This window comes from Callorhinchus milii, unplaced genomic scaffold (assembly GCF_018977255.1).
Source record: "Callorhinchus milii isolate IMCB2004 unplaced genomic scaffold, IMCB_Cmil_1.0 Scaffold27, whole genome shotgun sequence".
Lineage (NCBI taxonomy): Eukaryota > Metazoa > Chordata > Chondrichthyes > Chimaeriformes > Callorhinchidae > Callorhinchus > Callorhinchus milii.
The window spans coordinates 2681679-2704416 of NW_024704768.1; the positions used below are offsets into that span (position 1 = coordinate 2681679).

Sequence of the window (22738 nt, forward strand, 5' to 3'; positions counted from 1 at the left end):
TGTCTGACAGACATTCTGACAGGGCAGCAGGAGTCCTGGAAACAAGGGTGGAGGCAGAGAGGTAGAGTTGGGTGTCATCCACATACATGTAGAAGTTGACCCCATGTCTGCAGATGATATCACCAAGAGGGAGCACACAGACATTGAAGAGGAGGGGACCAAGGACAGAGCCCTGAGGAACGCCGCATGAGATGGTCCGGGACTAGAGGGGAAGCTGTTTGTGAAGATGAGGTGGAGGCGGTATGAGAGGTACGATCTGAACTGGTCAAGGCCAGAGCCGTGAAGGTTGAGTTGAGAGGAGGGGGGGGTGGGTGAGTGGTCAACGGTGTCGAAGGCAGCAGAGAGGTCAAGCAGGACGAGGAGGCAGAGGGAGCCCTGGTCGCAGATGGACAGAATGACATTTGTCACTTTGACCAGGGCTATTTCTGTAAGCAGATCGGCCAGGTAGGGAGGTGCGAGGGCACGAGGAGATTTGAAGACGAGAGAAAGGATCCTGAAATCGATCCGTTCAGCAACTGGGAGCCAGTGGAGCCTGGCGAGGGCTGGTGTGATGGGGGTGCGGAGTTTTGTGTGGGTGAGTATCCGGGGCAAATTAGTTAGTTGAACGTTGTGTACGGTGGAGCTGGGGAGACCAGCGAGGAGGGCATTGGAATAGCCCAGCCGGGAAGTGAAGAAGGCGCGGACTATTCCACCCCTTCGCACACGGTAAGCGCCTGAACCTGTCAAAGCCATTCACTCAGCCCTTCTCCCTGTTCAACGGTTCCAGCGTAGCACTCTGCAGACGTCTGCGTTGCCTTGGGTGTCACCGAATATGGCCACGAGACTCCAGGTAGGTAAGCAGCCCCCTTCGCTCCCTCCCTCCGCCACTGCTAAGCGCTCCGAAACACCGTCCAGCGTGAAGAACGCTATATAGACGCAAGTTGTTGTCGTCGTTAACGGGCAGAAAGTGCAATAACTTGCGCTTATACGCCGCCTCGTAGCGCTGGTGGAGATTGACTCTGATAAAGGCTGAGGTGAGGAGGGGTAAAATTATCCCAGCTCTCTTTCACACCCCCCACTTCCCCCCTTCCCCCTTCCCCCCTCCGTCTCACCAACAATGACAACAATTTACATTTAGATGCCTTTCACGTTAAGGACACCACAGTCTGTGAGGACAATTCGTGGAAAATTCTTAAATTCAGCCTCGATCTCGAAGACGTGATAAGGCGCTACATCAAATGCAAGGATTATTATTATTTATTATTATTTGGAAGCCCCTTTTACGCTGTTCTTACAAAGAAACCCCCCCCCTTCCAAATTAAGAGAAGAGAGCTTCTCTCCTGCTGCTGCCTTGGCCAGAAATCTCCCTGATAAAATTGCTCGTTCACTTCATGTCTGTTTGTGGGACGTCGCCGTGTGCAAAATTGCCTGCCGCGTCCGCCTACCGAACACACAGTCACTACACGTGACAGCAATTCCCCGCAAAAGCACTTTGAGACATTTTGATGCTCGAGGAGCTGCCCCGGTCACCGGGATTATTTATTTTACACCACAAAAGATTTGTGTGCTTCGATCCGGTCTCCTCCCTGCAGTACAGAGACACTTTCCGATTTCCAATGGGAATTGAAGCTGGTTTCTGCGAATGATTCATGCCTGTGAGTAACACAACGCAGACCCTGGGGTGCTGGGCACTCGCTCAAGGCAAGAGTCCAATAATGCTGAGATTAAAGTTATGCCATGTTGATTAATTCTCTGCCGTCAATATATTATTGAGCGCCGGTGGAGAGAGAGAGAGTGCAAGAGCGAAAGAGGGAGTGAGCGAGGGAGAGAGAGATCTACTCCTAACCTGCCGATAAGACTGGAAGCACATTCTCGCCAACTCCCTGGAACATCCTAAATTTTCTACCGTAGAAAATTCACCGATCAGAATGATAGCAACACAGTTTAACGTCAGCCGTGATCCGGTAAGTCCAAGTCGACCTGTTTTTTTGCCGAACTCTCCCAGTCTTTTTCTTTCCCCTTCTCCCCACGCGGGCCTCTGAACGCGTAATTTAAATTTTATGAGGGAAAAGAATCTTCATTTTATTTCTCTGGGCAAAGTTCCCAGGAGACCAGAGGCACCTGAGTAATATATAACAACAATAATACAGCGTTTGCATTTGATACAGCGCCTTATCACGTCGTCAGAACGTCTCAGAGCATTTATACCCGTCGTGTTGGAGATGGACGGACAGTGAGGAGGTCGGGTGGCAGGGAGTGGGGGAGACATAAACCTTGATAAACAGCGTATTTCCTGATCAACAACAACAACAACAACAAGATTCCATTTAGAGAGCGCCTTTCACGTCGGGAGGACGTCCCAAAGCGCTGGACAGTTGGGTCAGGACCCGATGAGGGGGGAAAAATGGTCAGTTGAGGGGAGGGAAGGGAGGGTGAGGAGGGGGGGGAAATGGTCAGTTGAGGGGAGGGAAGGAGAGTGAGGAGGGGGGGGAAATGGTCAGGGGGAGGGGAGGGAAGGGAGGGAGTGAGGAGGGGGGGGGGAAATGGTCAGGATGAGGGGAGGGAAAGGAGGGAGCGAGGAGGGGGGGGGATTGAGTGACCATATTATTATGATTATTTTATTCCAACCCTGACCTGGCAGTGTGGATGGACGGTATAGAGGAAGCTTTACTGTGTCTCTAACCCTGAGCTGGGAGTGTGGATTATTATTATTCCCTGTGAATCACTAACTATTGTGATGGTGTGTCAAATGCAAGGATTATTATTCTCAGTGCTTCCCTGTGCGACTTGACTCAGCAACTCGCTCGCTCTGCATAGAGCGCGATTTGTCTTAGGTACTTTCAGTAAAGCAATACATTATTTCAATGCCTCCCAGCCATAACTGTCACATTACTCCTGAGAGATGAGAGATGATTTAACACAATTAATTTAAAAGCCTCTTGCACTTTATTTCCGACCACAATCAATGTGATGTGCTCCATTTTCCTCAAGCCAACTGAATTGGCAAATATGACTTGCCAATTGTCAGATAAGTCACCAGAACTTCATTCCGGCTCTGATCAGTGCTGTCACTGACCTGGGAATGTGGACTCACAGTGTAGAGGGAGCTTTACTGTGTCTCTAACCCTAACCTGGGAGTACGGACAGACAGTGCAGAAGGAGCTTTACTGTGTCTCTAACCCTGACCTGGGAGTGTGCTCGGACAGTGTAGAGAGAGCATTACTCTGCCTCTAACCTGTTCCGTCGCTGACCTGGGAGTGTGGATGGACCTTGTAGAGCTTTACTCTATCTTTAGCCTATGTTTTCTCTTCCTTGGGAGTGCTCTGAGACACTACCCTTTGTGAGAGACGCTATAGAAATGCAAATTGTTGCTGTTGTTGCTGCTGGACGGACAGCATAGAGAGATCTTTGGTGTGTCTCTAACCCTGACCTGGGAGTGTGAATGGACCTTGTAGAGGGAGCTTTATTACATCTCTAATCCATGTTGTGGCCAACCTTGGAGCATGAACAGACAGAGTAGAGAGACTTTTTTGGTGTCTTGTTTGACCCTCAACTGTCCTTTATACCCCACATCCGTGCCATGACCAGTTCATCCTTCCCCCACCTCCACAACATTGCCCGGCTCCACCACTGCCTCTCCCCATCTGATCACGGACCTGGATGATATTAAACTTGATTCTCTTTTGCCCAGGATCGGAGTGGGTCGACGGCTGAGCCCCTGAACTGGAAGGGGATTGGCCTGGCCTTGCTGGTGATCAGCCTGATTTTCTCCCTGGTCGTCTTGTCCATCGTCATCCTGACTCCGGGTAGGGAAGCCGGAACGTTGCCGATCCCTTTCCTGAGTTGAATTATTACATTCCTGGTGATGGGGGGGGGGGGGTTAGTGGTGCATGTCTCAGCGTATTACAGAATAGCGCAGTCTGCCAAGCTTTCCTGCTGATTGTCCACCTTACCCATTAGGGCTTTGACTTGCAAGGTTAACAGGAGCTGAGTGGGATGACTCCCTGCCCCAGTGACTGGTCTGCCCTTCCAGGTCCTGCCAGTGAGCCAGGCTGGGCTGTGCTGTCATAGAATCATAGAATTATACAGCACAGAAGGAGGCCATTCGGCCCATCATGTCTGTGCCGGCTCTTTGAGAAGAGCTATCAAATTCAATCCCACTCCCCCGCCCTCTCCCCATAGCCCTGCAAACTTGTCCTCCCCAAATAATTATCTACTTCTCTCTTAAAAACTGTTATCCACCTTTCAGTTAATGCATTCCAGATTCCAAAAAAATTTCTCTGTTTCTTTTAAAAACTCTTTTAAATCGGTGTCCTCGGGTTACCGACCCACCCGCCCACCAGTGGAAATAGTTTCTCCTTATCGAATCCCCTCATAATTTTGAAAACTTCTATTAAGTCTCCTCTGAACCTTCTCTGCTCCTCGGAGAATAATCCTCGCTTCTCTCGCCTCTCCTGATAACTCTCCTCATTCCTGGTACCAATCTGGTCAATCACCTTTGCACCCGCTCCAATGCCTTGACATCCTTCCTAAGGTGCGGGGTCCAGAACTGAACACAGTCTCTCGCTGAGGTCTAACCAGTGATTTTTGAAGGTCATCAGAGGTGCCCTGGAACACTGCAGACCCTCCTGGCTCAGGAACCAGACTAGAGACCGCTGTAGAGGGCTGGCTCGAGTTAGATCCTCAGCGTCTGCCCCGTTCTGTTGTCCTGCAGATGTGTTGACCCGGAAGATCACAGTCCCACTCTCTCTGGACGATATCAAGCGGGAGGAATTCCAGACACACCAGCCAGACGTTCAGTGGGTCAGTGGTGAGTCATTGCCGCAAAAATACTCCGTAATTCACAGAGGCCCCCAAGTGTAACAGAGATGGAGGTCGCCTTAAACGCTGTCTTCACTCTGTCATCATGGCTGACCCGGGAGCGCTGGAGGTGACAAGACATGACAGATCTCGCAGGAAGCGACAGGCGTCACAGGAAGCCACAGGCGTCACAGGAAGTAACAGGAAGTGACAGGCGCTGCGTAACGACAAGTTGTGACTGGTGACCGGTCGCCGTGTGTCTCTTCCAGACCGCCACGTGGTGTTTCGGACGAGGGAAGGACACGTGATCAAACAGGACGTGGAGACGCAGGAGACGGTGACCTTGGTGGGGAACAGCACGTTTGTGAGCGGCAGCTTCTGATACACATTTTACAGTGATCAATAAATCCTCATCAAATTGCCTCTCCCTTGTCACGGAAACCCTCGCACACCCTCCTCCGTAGCCCTGAGTTACCGGAGGTGAGACGTCCTTCAGATGAGACATTAAAAGAGGCAGAGTTTCTCCTGTGTCCCCGGGTGATATCCTCTACCTCTTCTTGCTCTCTCGTTTTGCCCCCACGGTGGTCACTACTCTTTAAAGTAACCCCTTGACACGTTTGCAAATGAATAAATAACCTCTGCATTTGATAAGGCGCCTTTCACATCGGAAGAATGTCTCAAAGCGCTTCACAGAATTTACTGTGCAGTGGAGTGACTGCGTATTTTGGAGATGAACATGACAGTCAACATCCCACAAATAGCCCCGTGGAGCGAATGACCAATTTTATTTGGGTGATCGTCAGGACACTGGGAGAGAGAAACTCTTTTCTCTTCCCCAATGTGGAGTCCTGTAGCTCAGTGGTTAGAGCACTCACTTTGCAAGCGAGAGGACCTGGGTTTGATTCCTGGGCAGGGCGAAATATTGGGCAAGTTTCTTTACGCCACATTGCCTCTATTTACATAGCGGTAAGTAGGAACCTGGTTGTTAGTCGACTGACGGATCGTTTTTCTGGGGGTAATAATCCCTTCAAAGAATAAGAACAATAATAATTTGGTCACTTCAATCCACAACTGTTTGTAGGACACTGCTGTGTGCAATTGGCTGCCAAGTTTCGCCCACAAAATACACAGTCGATTCACTTTACAGTATATTCTGTGAAGCGCTTTGAGACGTCTAGAAGACATGATAAGGCATTACATCAAATGCAAGGATTATTATTATTATTGTTGTTATATAATAGCCCCGATGGGGAGCTCGATTTAAATGTCTCTTCTGAAGAATTGTGCTCCAATTTTGCGAGGCAAATCCTTCAAAATGAAAAAGGACATTGTCTCCAAATTTGATTTGAAGCCACAGACTTTGAATATATAATACTATACAATTTACCTTTGGAAAGAATGTGCCACTACACGCCTCTGTTTACCTAGCAGGATGTTAGTCGATTGGCGGATAACGTTCCGGGGGCAATAATCCCTCCAAAAAAAAATAATAATTCGGTCACTCAATCCATGACTGTTTCGTCCCCAAAATATACAGTCAATTCACTTTACAGCATATCCTGTGAAGCGCTTTGAGACGTCTCAACGTACGTGATAAGGCGCTATATCAAATACAAGGATTATTGTTGTTAATAAAATTAGGATTCATCGCTCTCTAAGCACTGCCTTCTCCTTGCTCCACCAGCTCTCTCTGAAAGCAACAAGGTACCGGGTGTCCCCTGACCTGAGCTCCGTGCTTCTGATTTACAACATCCAACAGGTAAAGACATGGACAGTCCGGAGATGTCAACAACAACAACAACAACATTTATATAGCGCCCTTCACGTGGAGTAGCGAGGCCAGACAAAATGGATTGGGATTAAAGCCCTTTGGGACACTATCCTGAGTGATGGGCGCTATGTAAATGCAAGTTGTTGTTGTTGGGTTCTTGGGAAGTGCAAGGAATTGTGGTATTAGGGAGAAAACGTGAGGAATTGGTATTGGAAGCTCTGGCGTTGTCGAATAAAACTTGACGTGGAACAGGCTTGATAGGCTGAATGGCCTGCTTCTGTCCCTGTGCTTCCCTTCCTGATGGCTCGTTCCTGCCATTGGGTAGTGAGGATACTCTGTGCAATGAGATGCTTCGGGAGGGATGGGATTCTGGAGGGCATTTCTGCGAACGGCCTGACTTTAACCCGTGATCTCTCTCCTGCCCTGTTCTCCAGGTGTATCTTTACTCCTTCACAGCCTCCTACGCCATCTACAACATACAGACCAGGTAAGGTCTCAACAGCAGCTAAAACACACAGTCACTACACTTTACAATATATTCTGCGAAGCACTTTGAGATGTCCCAATGACGTGAGAAGGCGCTATATCAAATGCAAGGACTATTATTAATGTTATTTGTTAAGGAATCCCGGTTAGAAATGTCAGGTTTTAGCCCCGAATTGCCCCCTCCTGACTGTTAATCTGATTTGCTTCCATGGTTGCAGGGAAGTGACTGAGCTGAGAGGTGAGGGGCTGCAGGGCTCAGTGCTGCAGTACGCTGCCTGGGGAGCCAGCGGCAACCAGCTGGTAAGCGCTTTGGGACACTACCTTTGGGCGCTATATACGTGCAAGTTGTTGTTGTTGTTCTTGTAAGGACTCACTGAGAGACAGAGCGAGAGGATCACACGAGGGTGAGTCACAAACAAATACGCGGGAGTGAGACTCACGCTTAGACATAGAGTGACTAACACATGTGGACAAGGACTGACACACACACACACACACACACACATATGGGAGTGAGACACACACAGAGACACGGAGTGAGACACACAGAGACATGGAGTGAGTAACACGTGCGTGTGTGTGTGAGCGTGTGTGTCTCCATGCCTGAGTGTGTGCTGAATCAGGGCTGCGCTGTCACACTCTGAGCTGGACTGTGTTGTCTGTGGACGGCGGTAATGACAAAATCTATCAATAACCAAAACGTCAATTATTTACTCTCTATTTGCAAGGAGGTAGGAACCAGATAGAAATCAAACGTCGGTTACAGGTAGTTACAGTGGCCTCTGGCCACTTTCCCTTCGCTTGTCAATATTCTAATACATCAACTTAATGATTATAAACTTCAGCTGATTTGTGCAGCTCCTAACTCTGAGCTCTACTGCCAACCAGATCCCAAATTCCCCCCCCGGTCTCGGCCTACAGACCATCTTGATTCCCCGGGTGAAGGCGCTCTTTAAATGCAAGTTGTTCTTGTTGTTGATCCAAATTTAAGGCGGAATTGCGCAAAGATTTTTCAGTCGGGGGTTGATTTGGAAGCAGTGTCTTAAAGGTCGAGTTGAAGAATTTTTAACGCAGTTTGGCGCCACCTTAAATTTCAAGGCAAAAATAGGGCGACAGACTGAGACTGGGGGGAATTGCGAGGCTCTGCTGATATTACCATTGATCAGAAGGTGTGGATGAAAGAAGTTCAAGCGCTCTGAGGCGTGAAGGGTGCTATAGAGTACAAGTTGTTGTCATTCCCAAATCCCTCGGGAACGGGCTCCCTATAGGGAGACGGTGGAAGCAGGAAGTGTTGATTCTTCCAAGATCAAATTAGATAGATTTCTGTTGGGAAATAATATCTCGGGGTACAGGATACAGTTTGGGACACAACATGTCAAGCGACTCCCAGGTGGATGGTGGAAGGCGAATTGGATGGACCTTGGTCTACTTTCTATGTTCTTATCCACCCAATCTGCCTTTGTTAGCCAATCTGACCCATCTGCCTGATCTTCCTCAGGTCTACATCTTGGAGAATAATATCTACTACCAGCAGACGGCACACAGCCCAGCTCGGGCCCTCACCTCCTCCGGCAAGGATGGAGTCATCTTCAACGGCATTGCCGACTGGGTTTACGAAGGTAAGGATTCCCGGCGCAGGGAGGAGCGAAGTGACTCTGCAACCGGCTGAGGTTCTCAGTCAATCAAACTGAGTCAATCTGTGTCCAGCACCAGCTATTCCCTGTCCCTGGGGGATTGGAAAATAAAATGCTATTGGGCAATGGGTGTTGGATGATGGGCAATCAATGGCAAGCTCTGTGGTTTTAACTGGTCAGACTCCTGCTGTTACCCCAATGCACACACTGGGCTCCCCGAGGCTTGGCTCTAGCCAACCTGTGCCTAATACCCTCCGGAATTAGGTAAGCAGGAATGTGTTTCTCTGGAAAGAGTGGGGGGGGAGAGAGAGAGAGCGCATTCCATTCCAACAATCTATCTCGAGGGATTTCCATGTGTAAGTGGGATGCATGGAATTCTCAGCTTGGTTTGGAGACTCTTAAGCAACGGTGATGGGTTTCCGCGTGTGTCAGGCACCCGGATGTTGGTGTTGAGGTTGGAGGTTGTTGTTGGTGTTGGACATTGGGTTACAGATTGTCTTCTCTCCCCTAGAGGAGCTGCTCAGATCCTCTGTCGCCCACTGGTGGTCTCCTGATGGTGCTCGCCTGGCGTACACCGTCATCAACGACTCCTCGGTGCCCAACATGGAGATCCCCCAGTTTCTGGGCACCTTGTACCCCATTGGCAAAGTCTACCCGTACCCCAAGGTAGGCCAGGAACAACGAGAACAGCACACGGTCAATGGTCATGGTAGTCCTTCCCTCTCACCAAGTGTGTGTTTGGGGGGGGGGGGTCTCGTTGGCTGAACTTGATTGATTGATTGATTGAGTGAGTGAGTGAGTGAGTGAGTTTTGGACATTGGGTTACAGATTATCTTCTCTCTCTGATAAAATGGTGGAACAGGCTCAAGGGGCTGAATGGCCTCCTCCTGTTCCTGTGTTTCCTATATTATGTTTCCTATGAACTCTGCCACCCCTGCCCTACCCCCCCCCCCCCCCACCTTGTCCTCATCTCCCTCCGTTCTCGGGCACTGTGTACTGTGTTACCCACACACCCCCCCCCCGCCCCCATAGGTTGGGGAGCTAATTGTGACTCGGTTGCTATTTCAGGCTGGACAGAGTATCCCGACAGTGAGGCTGTTTGTGGTTAATCTCTCTGGGTTCGCTCACACCCTCCAGCTGATCCCTGTGGAGAGCTTCGGGGCCAGGTACGTCCCTCGTGGGGGCAGCGACTTCCTGGAGATTTCCAGAATGCTTGTGTGAGCGGGAGTGACGTGAGAGTGACGTACAAGAGATTCCCTGTGGAGAACAGTCATATTCCTCTCTTATCGCGTCTCCGAGACATCTGAAAGCGCTTCACAAGATACACTGTAAAGTGTAGTGACAGCCAGTTGCGCACAGCAGTGTCCCCAAAAACCAGTCATGGATTGAGTGATCAAATTATTATCTATTTATTTTTGAAGGGATTATTACCCCCGGAAAGCAATCCGCCAATAGACTAACAACCAGGTTCCTACTTACTGCTGATAAACAGAGACGTACGTGTGTGTATGTGCGTGTGTGTGCGCGTGTGTGGGGTAAGGAAACTCGCTCAAAGTTTCGCCCTGACTTGACCCGCCCGGGAATCGAACCCAGGTCCTCTCGCTTGCGAGGCGAGGGCTCTAACCACTGAGCTCCAGGACTCAACACAGACAGATCAGTTTGCACCTCGAGATGGCCCCACACTGGGCTTCGATCCGATCCGCACGGAGGGTGATCCCGTAACGCCGCTGCCTTGTCCTGCCCAGGGAATATTACATCACCATGGTGGCGTGGGTGACCAATACCTGCGTGGCAGTGCGATGGTTAAACAGAGCTCAGAACTTTTCCATCCTCACCTTCTGCGATGCCACGAATGGAGCCTGCGTGCAGGTCAGTGTCGAGCGTAACTCGTCTCCGGCGGGTGGGGGGGGGTCTTATTCTGGATCCATCAACGTCTTCTCCCCTGCGGGTCTGAAATCCTCGCTCGACCTCCCCGGGCTCTCCCTCAGACTCACCGAACCCGGGCGCCAACTTAGGCGTCAGGTTCGATCCCCGGCTTTCCCGTCTAACGCTCCGGGACTCTGCACCCCCCCCCCCACCGCGTGAAAGGCGCGATATAAGTGCAAGTTGTTGTTGTGGTGGTATAAACCCTGCGTTAGACTCCAGCCTGTAATTCAATTCCTGATCCCCAGGTTATTGTGATGTGTGTGTCCTTGTCTTTCAGAAACACAGGAGCTCATCAGACACCTGGCTTACCCAACAGGTACTGTCTGTCTGTCTCTTGATCTCTGTCTGCCTCTAAACCTCTCTATATCTCTCTCTGATTCCCTGACTCTCTCCCTTTCTCTCTCTCTCTCTCTCTCTGACACTCTCTCAATCTCTCTCTCATTACATCTTTGTTGCCAGGAGCAGCCTCCAGTGCTGTCCGCTGATGGAGAGACTCTGTTCCTGATCACTCCCACTAAACAGGGCAACCAGCGAGACTTCCAGCATGTGGTCATGTTTGTACCTCAGGTAATCTCCCCCACCTCACTCCACTCACTCCCCCCCCTCTGTCTCTTTCCCTCTCGCACTCCATCTCTCTCCCTCCCTCGCATTCTCCATCACGCTCTTCTTCACTCTCTTCCCCTCAGTGTTTCCCTCTCTCACTCCTGCATGTCTCACTCTCCCTTTCTCCATCATGATCTCTCTCTCCCTCCCTCTCTCTTTCTCTCACTCCCTCTCTCTCTCTCTCTCTCTCCTTCTCCCTCTCCTTCCCTCTCTCTGTACAGGCCACCGCTTCCCCCGACACTGGACGTTTCATCACATCTGGAGACTGGGATGTGACCAGCCTGAACGCTTACCATGACGGAACCAAACAAATGTAAATCTCTTCTCCTATTCTCTCTCTCTCTCTCTCTCCCTCCCTTCCTCCTTCTCTCTCTCTCCCTCCTTTCCTCCCTCTTCTCTCTCTGCAAAGCTTTCTGCTTCGAGACCTTCGGCTGAGACCCTAAAACTCACTCCCCATCTGTGCCTATTCAGGATGGACGGACATCAAAGCTCTCTCTCTCTCGCTGTTGGGAAAAGAGAAGGGAGTTTCTTTCTCCCGGTGTCCTGGCCAACAATCCCACATAAAATCGCTCACTCACATCACGGCTGTTTGCGGGACGTTGCTGTGCGCAAATTGGCTGCCGCGTTCATCCGCAAAATGCACAGTCATTACACTTTAATAATAATAATAACAACAATAATCCTTGCATGTGATATAGCGACTTATCACGTCATTCAGACATTATACCGTGAAGTAAATCGACTGTGTATTTCGTGGCCGAAACTCGGCAGCTAATTGCGCACAGCAGCGTCTCGCAAACAGTCGTGGATTGAGTGACCGCATTATTATATGTATAATCATTTTTTTTGAAAGGATTACTAACCCCCCAACAGAAAATGATGCCCCAATCGACTAAGAATCTGGTTCCTACTTACTGCTGTGTAAACAGAAGCGTGTGTGTGGAGTAAGGAAACTTGCCTACGGTTTCGCCCTGTCTGGGAATCGAACCCGGGTCCTCTCAGCGCTATCCACTAAACTACGGGACTTTCCAGTATGTCCCGTGAAGCGCTTGGAGACGTCTCGATGACGTGATGAGGCGCGAAGTCAAATGCAGGAATTGTTATCATTGTTACTCTGCTCCACAGTTATTTCCAGAGCACAGAAGCCTCCGCCAGATCAACACACCTGTACAGGTGAGAGCGCTGACCAGAACAGGAGCCGTGTCCCCCGGCGCCGAGCTGAGCCGTGTCAGGAAACCTGAGCCCCCGGCCGTGTACAACTGACTGACGCGCACTCGTGCGCGCGTGTGTGTGTGTGGTGTGTAGTGTGTGTGTAGTTAGTGCGTGTGTAGTGTCTGTGTGTGTGTTGAGTTTGGTTGCGTGTGTGTGGTGCGCGTGCGTGAGTGGGTGAGAGACACCCGGCACACGTCAGCCTTGGGGGCTTAGCGTGTGCTGATGTCTGCTCCCCGCAGCGCAGACACCACGGGCTCGTTCCAGCGAAGCTGTGTGACCTGCGACCTGCTCGCCGACTGCAGCCACTTCGCGGCCGGATTCAGCCCAAACCGCGCACATTTCGCCCTTCACTGTAAAGGTCAGTCCGGCTGTGTACGGCCTCGGGTGAGGGCTTGGAGTCCGGTCAGTGACGGGTTTCCGCGTGTGTCGCTCGCCTGGAGTGTGTGGGGGGGGGCGAAATGAAGCAACAACAACAACTTGCGCTGATTTACACGGCAGCCCCTCCCCCTCACGCAGGATAGCGCCCCAGAGCGCCTGACGGTGGCGGAGCAGGACACCGAGCCGGTGGGAGAGGGAGGGCAGAGGCGACCGTAGGCACTGTAGGTCGAATAGGTAGGTCTCGAACTGAAGACGGGGAAGGAAGTGGGGGGGGGGGGGCAAGGCAGAGGGAGGGGTAGAGGGAGAGAGTTCCAGAGTTTCGGGGCGTAGCAGCTGAAAGCGCGCCCGACGATGGTGGTGGGGGTGGGGGTGGGGGGAGCGGGCACAAGGGACGTGCAGGAGCCCAGAGCCGGTTGAGCAGAGGCAGCGGGTTGTGGGTTGCGGGGGTAAGCAGGTCGGAGAACGTAGGGAGGTGCCAGGGTCCGAGGGGGTTTGGAAACGAGCGTGAGGATCTTTTAAACTTAATGCCGAGTTATTCCCACAGGACCCGGAATCCCCAGAGTCACCGTTCACCAGACCATGGATCCCAGGAGTAAGTTGTCCGTGCTCCAAGCTGGGAAGCGTATCCCGGTTCCAGTCGAGGCTCCGGCCCAGCGCTACGGGGGGGTAAGGGGTAGGGCGGGGTGGGAGAGGGCGAGGGAACGGGGACATTAAAGATCAACGCGGTGCTGCCCCCCCCCCCAGGATAAAATTGACCTTGTGAACGCGCGAGGCTTTGCCGTGTGCAAATCGGTTGCCTCCAAATAGACACAAGTTACTACACCTGCGCGGCAAGACCTCGTGAAGCGTTTGAGACACTTAAATGATAATAAATAATAATAATAATAATAGTCCTCGCATTTGATACGGCGCGGGGCAGGGCGAGGGAATTATTACCCCCGGAAAGTGATCTGCCAAACAACTAACAACCGGGTTCCTACTTACCGCTTGGTAAACAGGCGTGTGCGTGGGGTAAAGAAACTTGCCTAGGGTTTCGCCCTGACCCGGGTCCTCTCGCTTTAGCCGAGCGCTCTAACCCGCGGACGCCACGGTCCTGCAGCGTATGTTCGCAAGCGTAACCCATCAAGTGATGAACCAACAAGTTGCGGGGGAGTGGTGGGGGGGGGTGCGGGGGGGGGGGATGAGAGCAGTTCGAGGGGTACTTTAAACTGGAGCTTGTGTTTTGCACCTTAACACAGATTACTATGTACTGGAAGCGAATGATATCCTCAGTGAAGCCTTAGAGAGGAGGCGACTGCCTGTGACTGAGTTCAGGACTGTGCGCGTCGACGGTTATGGTGAGTAAACGTCCACACAGCCACAAGCGGCTGCTCTTAAGTCCCCCCCCATTTTCAGCTCACCGTCCGGGCTGACTCTCCAGAGCGGCGCTGGGGGGTGGGGGGAGAGACGGTGGGGGTATGGGTGGGGGAGGTGGTGCGGGGGAGTGAACCCGCCGCATCGTCAGAGGCACCGTCCAGCAGCGGGTGAGGCGTTAAACCCTCCAGCCCCGTCCGCGACCCCCGCAGGCGGACGTCGAAGAGGTAAAGATCTCCTCCAGCGCTTTGGGAAAACTCCTGCAGAGCGCTTCGAGACGTCGCCACGACTTTGATGAGTCTCATAATGAATAATAATAATAATAATAATAATAATAATAATAGTCCTCGCATTTGATACAGCGCGGGGGAGGGCGAGGGAATTATTACCCCCGGAAGGTGATCTGCCAAACAACTAACAACCGGGTTCCTACTTACCGCTTGGTAAACAGGCGTGTGCCTTTGATAAGATTATTCTTATCATTAATAACGCGTTTTCCCCCCCCTCTCTCTCTCTCTCTCCTTCTTTCTCTCCCTCTCTCCCTCCCTATCTCTCTCTCTTTTCTCTCTCTCTCTCCCTCCCTCTCTCGCTCAGATCTGCAGCTGAAGCTGTCTCTGCCCCTGGGGCACGGTGAGACCTCTCACCCTCTGCTGCTGGTGCTGTAAGTCCCACACCTTCTCCCTCACAACGGGGAGTGTGTCCTCACATTGCTAGAAGTGCAGTGACTGTGCCTTCTGTGGGCAAAGCCGGCGGCCGATTTGGTGGGGGTGGGGGTGGGGGGGAAACGAGTAAACGGGGGTCAGTATCGGCTGCCCCTATCGTGCCCCGAAACTCTCTGTCGGACTCTCCCTCTTCTCCTTCCCTGCGCCTCGCCTTCGCCCCCCCCACCCACCCACCCCCACCTTCCTTCCCCATCTTCAGGTTGTGTCGTCTGTGGCCCGTCCTGTTCGACCCGTGTCTACGGTCGTCTCCCCCCCACCCCATCCACCCCCTCCCCGGCTTGGCGTCGTGTTCCACGGCTTGTCAAGCCTCCCCCCCCCTCCCTCCATCTCTTCCCCCTTTCCCTCCCATCGCCTCTCTCCCCGCTTCTCCTCGCCTCTCTCCCTCCTCCCTCCATCTCTCCCGCTTTCTCTCCCATCGGGGGCTGTGGGTGGGGGGAGGGAGCCGGGGGAGGGGAGTTGTTGTTGTTGTTGTCGTCACTGGTCCATTTTCTGGTCTATCATTTCTTATACAAAACCCATGAGTTTCTGCGCTCTCTCTCTCTCTCTCTCTCTCTCTCTCTCTCTCTCTCCCCCCCGCCCCCCCCCGCAGACCCGAGGAGCCTGGTTCTGCCCACGCTGTGACCTCTGGGTTCGGCCTGGGCTGGGAGACTGTGGCCGCGGCCAGCGTCGGGGCCGTGGTGGGCCGCTTCGAGGGCCGAGGGAGGGCCGATGGGACCCCGAGGCCACGGCAAGGAGTCAGCGACGACCAGGGCCCAAGCAAGGTCACGGAGCAGGTGACAGCAGTGGAGTAGGTACCAGCGTCCAAGCGAGGGGGGGTCTCAGCCCGGACCACCCACCCACACCCTCCCTCTCTCCTCTCCCCTTCCCTCACCCCTCTTCCTTGGCCTCTGCCCCCCCTCCCCTCGCCTCTCTCCCCCACTCCACTCGCCTCTCTTCCCTCCTCTCCCCCCCCTCTCCCTTCGCCTCTCCCCCCCCTCCCTTCGCCTCTCTCCCCCCTCCCTTCGCCCCTCTCCCCCCTCCCTTCACCTCTCTCCTCCCTCCCCTAGCTTCTCCCGCCCCCCACCCTTCTCCATCTCCTTTCCCTCCATCTCTCCCCCTTTCCCTCCCTCGCCTCCCCCCTCCCATTCTTCCCGTTGCACTCCTCTGATAATCTCACCCTCTCTCTCTCTCACTGCAGAGCTCTGCTGAAGCTTCCCTTTGTGGACAGGAGGAGAGTGGGAGTTTATGGCAAGGTACCAACGCACCGTAAACAGCAGCTCCCTCTCCCCGAGCACCTCTGTATCGCTCTGTATTCTCTCTCCCCCTCTCTCTCTCTCCCTCTGCTCTCAATGGCAGGCTCTGTGGTTTTAGCTGGGGGAGGGGGGAGAGTGGAGAGCGGGGTGGGGGTCTGGAGGCTGCAGCCGAGGTTGTCCAGCACTTTGGGACTCCACCCCACGTAAAGGGCGCTATACAAATGCAAGTTGTTGCTTTACGCTCTTCCTTCCTCATCTTCCCCAAGTCGCACCTGAAGACCTTCCAATTTGACCTGTGCCTACGGTCACCTCACCTCCCACACCCCCCCCCCCCCATCCCTCCCTCTGCCCTCCAACCCCCACTGTCACCGCTCTGGGACGCTATCCTGTGTGAGGGGGCGCTGTGTAAATGCAAGTTGTTGTTGTGCTGTGTGGCAAATGGTTGATTTCAGACTCTTCACTGTCTCTGTCACTGTCTCTGTCTCTGTCCCTCCTCTCAGGGCTATGGGGGTTATTTAGCTCTGAGGCTCTTGGCTTCCACCGAGTTCATGTTTAAATGTGGAGTGGCCATGGCTCCCATCACTGACTTCAGACTGCACGGTGAGAGCTCGTAACCGGGGCACATGTGTGTGCGTCCGTGTGAGAAGTGTGTGTGTGTGAGACACACGTGTGATTGCATGTGCGTGAAGCGTGCGTGTGTGAAGTGTGTATGTGTAAGAAGCATGTATGTGTGCCCTCCCCCCACCCAGCACTCACTCCCCCCACCCAGCACTCACTCCCCCCCCACCACCCCCACCCTCTGCACGGCGCTGATACCTGTCGCTGTGGACGACTCACGGAGACGGTGTCTATGTTCCAGCGGCTGTGGTATCCGAGCGGTTCCTGGGGCTGCCGTCGCTCGAGGACCTGTCCTACACGGTGAGTGTCTCCTCTCTCTCTCCCTCTCCCCCTCTCTCTCCCCCCCACCCCCCACCCGGTTCCACACACAGCGAGCGTGGATTACACCCCCATCCCCAGCCTGCGCTGATCTCAGTCTCCCTCCGTTGTGTTGCTGACCCCGCCCCGAGCCCCCACTCCCCCGCTCCCCGCTCAGCGCTTGCCGTTAAACGCTGACGGATTCTCTGGCTTGTTCCAGGCGGCTTCGCTCCTGGAGGAAACGCACAAACTGCAGAACCGTCGCTTTCTCCTGGCGCACGGCACGGCAGACGGTAAGCGACCGCACGCGTGTGGAGGCTCTGGGATGGAGTTCCAGAGGTTGGGGGCAGAGTGGCTGAAGGCTCTCCCGCCAATGGTGGGGCAGATGGATCGGGGGTCGTGGAGCAGCCAGAGCCGGCTGAGCGGAGGGAGCGGGCGGGTTGGTAGGGGGTTAGGAGGTGGCAAAGGTAGAGTGGGAAGAGGCCATGAAGGGCTTTGTAGGTGAGGACCAGGATCTTGAACTGGATCCTGTGAAGGACAGGGAGCCAATGGAGTCGGGCGAGAGTGGGGGAGACGGGGTCACGGAGTTTGGTGCGGGAGAGGACACGGGCTGCAGAGTTCTGGATTATCTGCAGCCTATGGAGGGAGGAGTCGGGAAGGCCAAAACGCAGAGAATTGGCGTAGTTGAGCCTGGAGGTGATGAAAGAATGTGAAATGGCGGCTGGGGGGGGGTTGAGGGGGAATTGAGGGGGTGGTTTGTGATCATTGCGAGCCCTCAGTCTGACTTCTGGCTCCTGTCTCGCAGCCCGGGTACATTTCCAACACACGGCTGAGCTGCTCAGGAGGCTGATCGGTGTCAAGGCCAATTACACGGCACAGGTAGGGTTAGCACACAGTTATCATGGGGTTAGCACACGGTTATCACGGGGTGATCACCCGGTTAGCACACGGTTAGCACACCATTATCATGGGGTTAGCACACGGTTATCACGAGGTTAGCATGCGGTTATACAAGGCACTCTCTGGCTTTTGTTCTCACTCAGGTTTACCCGGACGAAGGTCACTACTTCAGGTCGGAGAGGAACAAGGAACACCTGGAGAAGAACATCGTGGCATTTTTTCAGGACTGTTTCGGGATCGATGGGAATAGCCCGGCACTCGTTCCCGACAGAGATTAGGGGTTTGCACGTCCTGACTGTGAAACGCCGCTCCGACAGATCAGCAGCACGACAATATGTGAGGGCGGAGAGTGGTGGGGGAGAGTGCGATTCCCTCACAGGACACGGGTGGGGGTGGGGGGTGGGTGGTGGTATATTGTGTCCTTGCATGGCTCACGGGAACGCTGACATTCAGCCCAGCACTGCCCGCCACTGGGATGAGGAACAACACCGTGACTCGCTTTAGTTGGGTCTGGTCATGGAAGCATAGAACCTTGCAGCACAGAAGGAGGCCATTCGGCCCATCGCGCCTGTGCCGACTCTTTGGAAGAGCTGCCCAATCAGTCCCACTCCCCCGCTCTTACCCCAGAGCCCTGCGCAGGTTTCCTTTTCGCGTCCCTATTCCAATTCCCCTCCGAAAGCCATTATCGAATACATTTCCACCGGCCTTTCAGGTCGCGCGTTCCAGACCGTAACAACTCCCTGCGTTTAATAAAAAAAAAATGTCTCCTCGTCTGGTTCCCCTCTAGTTCTTTCGCCAGTTACCTTAAACCTGTGTCCTCTGGTTACCCGCCCGCCCGAGGAAACAGTTTCTCCCCCGTCAACTCTTATCAAAACCCCTCATTTCGATGATTGTATTTGCATTTGCAAATGACTTGTTGGGTCTGATTTTGATGGTTGTGTCTCTGCTGTTGACTGTCCGAGTCCGATTGCGATGATTTTTTTTTTCAGATGACGGCTGCGATACAAAACTATTTAAAAAGCCCACCGGGACAAACCGTGGGGACAAAACGCCCAGCAAATGAATAAATATGATCCAGAAATGACCTGTTTGTGGGTGTTTCTGCACTGCCCGCACTCTAACCGTATTCTCTCTCACTCTGGGCTGTCACCAAGTACACCCCCAGTCCTGTAACTCAGTCCTGTAGCCTCGCGAGCGAGAGGACCCGGGTTCGATTCCCGAGCGGCGAAACCTTTAGGCGAGTTTCCTTACGCCACGGGTAGCGATCATCACTGTTTGTGGGACGCTGCTGTGCGCAATTGGCTGCTGCGTTTGGCCCACAAAATACGCAGTCACCACACTTCACAGTATATTCTATGATGCGCTTTGAGACGTCTCTAAAGACGTGATAAGGCGCTGTATCAAATGCAAAGGATTATTATCATCATCATCATCATCGAGGGATATGAGGCGAAGGCGGGTAATTGGAGTTGAGAACCAAGTCAGCCATGATCTAATAGAATGGTGGAACAGGCTCGAGAGGCTGAATGGCCTCGCCCTGTTCCTAGCTTGCTGTGTCTTGTCCTGGCTGATTCTGGAAAGGTTTTTTTTTCCGCATTGGTATTAATTTCTGGGAAGCAGCTGCTTTGTGAGTGTGCACCAGATGGCACTGCAGCTCTAGGGAACTTATATATATATATATATATATATATACACACGCACAGGATAATATAATAATCCTGGCATTTGATACAGCGCCTGATCACGTCGTCGAGACGTCTCAAAGCACTTCGCAGGATATGCCGTAAAGTGAATTGACTGTATGTTTTGTGGGTGAAACGCGGCGGCCAATCGCGGACGGCAATACCGTGGATTTAGAGATTATTACCCCTGGAAATAGCGATCCACCAATTAACAACCAGGGTCCTACTTGTTTTGCTGCGAGGTAAACAGAGGCGCGTGTGCGCGCGTGTGTGTGTGTGTGTGTGTGGGGGGAGTAAGGAAACTTGCCTAAGGTTTCGACCTGTCTGGTTGGGAATTGAACTCAGGTCTTCGATGCACCGATTGCAGGAGCCTTTGTGACTAAACAACCAAAACAGATGTCACCATCAGAGTAATTATTACATCATTACAATCACTGCACTTAGTGACCGGACGCAAAACATCCTCAGTCATCCCTTTGGATTCTGGTATGATGGGAAATTATACAACGAGACACTAATCCCTTCGCAGTCATTCCACCACCACAACAACGTTACATCTATAGAGTGCAGAGTTTTGGATGATCTGCAGGTTGTGAAGGGAAGAGTTGGGAAGGCCGATGAGGAGGGAATTCCCGTAATCGAGCCTTGAGGTGACGAATGTGTGGGTGAGGGGGAGCCTGAGGGGGTGAGGCAGTGGCGGAGTCTGGCAATGTGGCGGGAGATGTGGGGGGAGAAAGGACAGTTCAGGGTCAATCAAACAAGACCCCCAGGTTCCTGACTGGCTTAGTGAGGGTGAGTGTGCCGCCGCGGAGGCCGATGCTGCCAGAGCCCGAGGTGCGGAGGTTGACTTTGCTTTTCATGTCGGGTCAAGTACTCACTGTACGGAGGTGGGATACATCGGAATAAGACTCAGTCCATCTGGAGGACAAGGTCTTCAGTGCATTAAACTACCAGGCGTGGAAAGCCTGGGCTGAGGGGAGAGATGGGGTGCTAACAGGATGATAGTTGTGGGTTCAAGCCCGGTTAATGTTCCAGTGCTGTGCTGGGGGGTGGTGTGGGGGTGGGTGGGGAGCACTGCGTTGTCAGAGTCACTGTCCTCAGGACGAGACGTTAAACCTCACTCCCCGTCTGTGCCTTGTTCAGGTGGATGTTCAAGATCCCGAGCGCTATTCGAAAAGGGCCTCTCTCACTCTCTCTCTCTCTCTCTCTCTCTCTCCTGGTGTCCCGACCAACAATCCTCCAGATATAATAACAATAATAATCCTCGCATTCGATATAGCGCTTTTCACGTCTTCTCGACGCCCCAAAGCGCTTCACAGAATATACTGTAAAGTGAATTGACCGTATATTTGTGGGCGAACGCGGCGGCCGATTGCGCACACACAGCAGCGTCTGTCCCACAGACAGTCGCGGATTGAAAATGACCAATTTATGATTGTTTTGGTTTTTTTTGGAGGGATTATTATTAGGGCTCTGTCTGGAGTAAGGAAACTTGCCCGAGGTTTGGCCCTGACCTGCCGGGGAACCGCACCCGGGTCTCTCGCTCGCAAAGCGAGCGCTCGAACCACTGAGCTGCAGGACTCCGCCTGTAAAATAACATGGGTCGCTCGTTTCATGGCCGATCGCCAGGCAAACTGCCAGCATTTTACAATGAATCCCGTGAAGCTTTGAGGTGAAAGGCGGTGTATCAAATGTAAGGACGATGGTAATCCTTCCATTTGATCCGGCGCTTTTATCAACCCGCCATCGAGACGTCCCGAAGAGTTTGACAGGGCTGTGCCGGGGCTGAGCCACAATTACTGTTATTATTTATTGGAGGCACGGTGAGAGCAGAGGATTGCTTTGGGTTATCACGTCGGCACTGTTATTTCCCAACGATAGTCAATTATAGGTTAAATATTAATTCTGCTGACCTTATTGGGACGTCTTCCTGACGTGAGAGCTGCTGCTGTACGGGTGTAATTTTATGTTGTATTGCAGTGGAGGAAAAACACATTGTGTGTGTGTGTGTGTGTGTGTGTATCTGTCTGTGGGTGTATGTGTCTTGTGTGTCTGTGTGTGTGTGTGTGTGTCTCTGTGTGTGTGTGTGTGTATGTGTTTGTGCGTGTGTATATGCGTGTGTATGTGTGTTTGTCTGTCTGTGTGTGTAAGTGTCTGTCGGTGCGTGCGTATGGATGTGTCTGTGTGTATGTGTGTGTGTGTGTCTGTGTGTGCGTGTGTCTGTGTGCGTTTGTACACTCAGGTCTGGTTTGTTCAATATTTTATTATTATTATTGAAAGGCGCTCATACAAATGTGATGTTGTTGCTGCTGTTGACGATGTGAATTGACTGTATATAGTGTGGGTACGGTTCGCCTGTAGCTCGACATGACGTTGGCAAATAAAGTGCAGAACTGGAGATCTCCTTTAACTGTCGAAGGGCCACTGCAATCTGCCGAGGATAATAATAATAATAATAATAATAATAATCCTTGCATTTGCTATAACACCGTATCACGTCGTTGAGACTTCTCGAGAGGGGGGGAGCAAAGGGGGGAAGGAGGAGAGAGAGAGAGAGAGAGAGAGAGGAAAAGGGGGAAGAGAGTGAAGTGGAGAGAGAGAGAGAGAGGGGGGGGGGGAGGGGAGGGAGAGAAGGAGGAAAGAGAGGGGGAGGGGAGACGAGAGGGATTGTCAGATAAGGCGATCGCCAGCGACACGGAGACTAAACACATGAGCAGATGCTTTTGGAATCCAAAGAGCACAGTAAACCGAAAGAGAAAATTGAAGGGGGTTTGAAACCTGAGGTGAGGTCAGCGAAGGCTGGAGGGCGTGAGTGTGAGAGAGAGAGAGAGAGAGAGAGAGGGAGGGATTGGGTGCGAGGGTGAGGGAGGGAGAAGGAGAGAGGGATTGGGTGCGAGGGTGAGGGAGGGAGAGGGAGAGAGGGATTGGGTGCGAGGGTGAGGGAGGGAGAGGGAGAGAGGGATTGGGTGCGAGGGTGAGGGAGGGAGAGGGAGAGAGGGATTGGGTGTGAGGGTGAGAGAGGGAGAGGGAGAGAGGGATTGGGTGCGAGGGTGAGGGAGGGAGAGAGAGAGAGGGATTGGGTGTGAGGGTGAGGGAGGGAGAGAGAGAGGGGATTGGGTTGGGGTGAAGGGGGATGAGGGAGGGA

At 52.8% G+C, this 22738-nt stretch overlaps 1 protein-coding gene and 1 long non-coding RNA gene across 2 annotated transcripts; both read left to right on the forward strand.

Annotated features, from left to right (window-relative positions):
* The first annotated feature begins 1907 nt into the window (after nucleotides 1-1907).
* Nucleotides 1908-18300, forward strand: LOC103171779 (inactive dipeptidyl peptidase 10-like). The gene is made up of 25 exons (XM_042344153.1): nucleotides 1908-1943; nucleotides 3671-3785; nucleotides 4694-4789; nucleotides 5049-5143; nucleotides 6464-6538; nucleotides 6985-7037; nucleotides 7255-7336; nucleotides 8535-8655; nucleotides 9182-9336; nucleotides 9739-9836; nucleotides 10416-10539; nucleotides 10874-10912; nucleotides 11056-11163; nucleotides 12325-12452; nucleotides 12651-12769; nucleotides 13334-13381; nucleotides 14028-14126; nucleotides 14737-14803; nucleotides 15454-15651; nucleotides 16042-16096; nucleotides 16597-16696; nucleotides 16956-17014; nucleotides 17232-17304; nucleotides 17817-17890; nucleotides 18055-18300. The coding sequence occupies exons 1-25, from the start codon at nucleotides 1908-1910 to the stop codon at nucleotides 18187-18189; spliced, it is 2352 nt and encodes a 783-aa protein (XP_042200087.1). The 3' UTR covers nucleotides 18190-18300.
* LOC121850948 lies at nucleotides 10890-12372 on the forward strand. Its single transcript, XR_006085810.1, has 3 exons — nucleotides 10890-10912; nucleotides 11056-11163; nucleotides 12325-12372. It is a non-coding gene; the product is annotated as an uncharacterized LOC121850948 (long non-coding RNA).
* Nucleotides 18301-22738: the final 4438 nt, after the last annotated feature.

What these genes read in the sequence shown, in the direction of transcription:
- LOC103171779 (XM_042344153.1), top strand. Translation starts at nt 1,908, where the DNA reads ATGATAGCAACACAGTTTAACGTCAGCCGTGATCCG. An exon ending in CATCGTCATCCTGACTCCGG is followed by an intron (nt 3,786 to 4,693) that starts GTAGGGAAGCCG and finishes GTTGTCCTGCAG; the next exon opens with ATGTGTTGACCCGGAAGATC. An exon ending in AAACCTGAGCCCCCGGCCGT is followed by an intron (nt 12,453 to 12,650) that starts GTACAACTGACT and finishes TGCTCCCCGCAG; the next exon opens with CGCAGACACCACGGGCTCGT.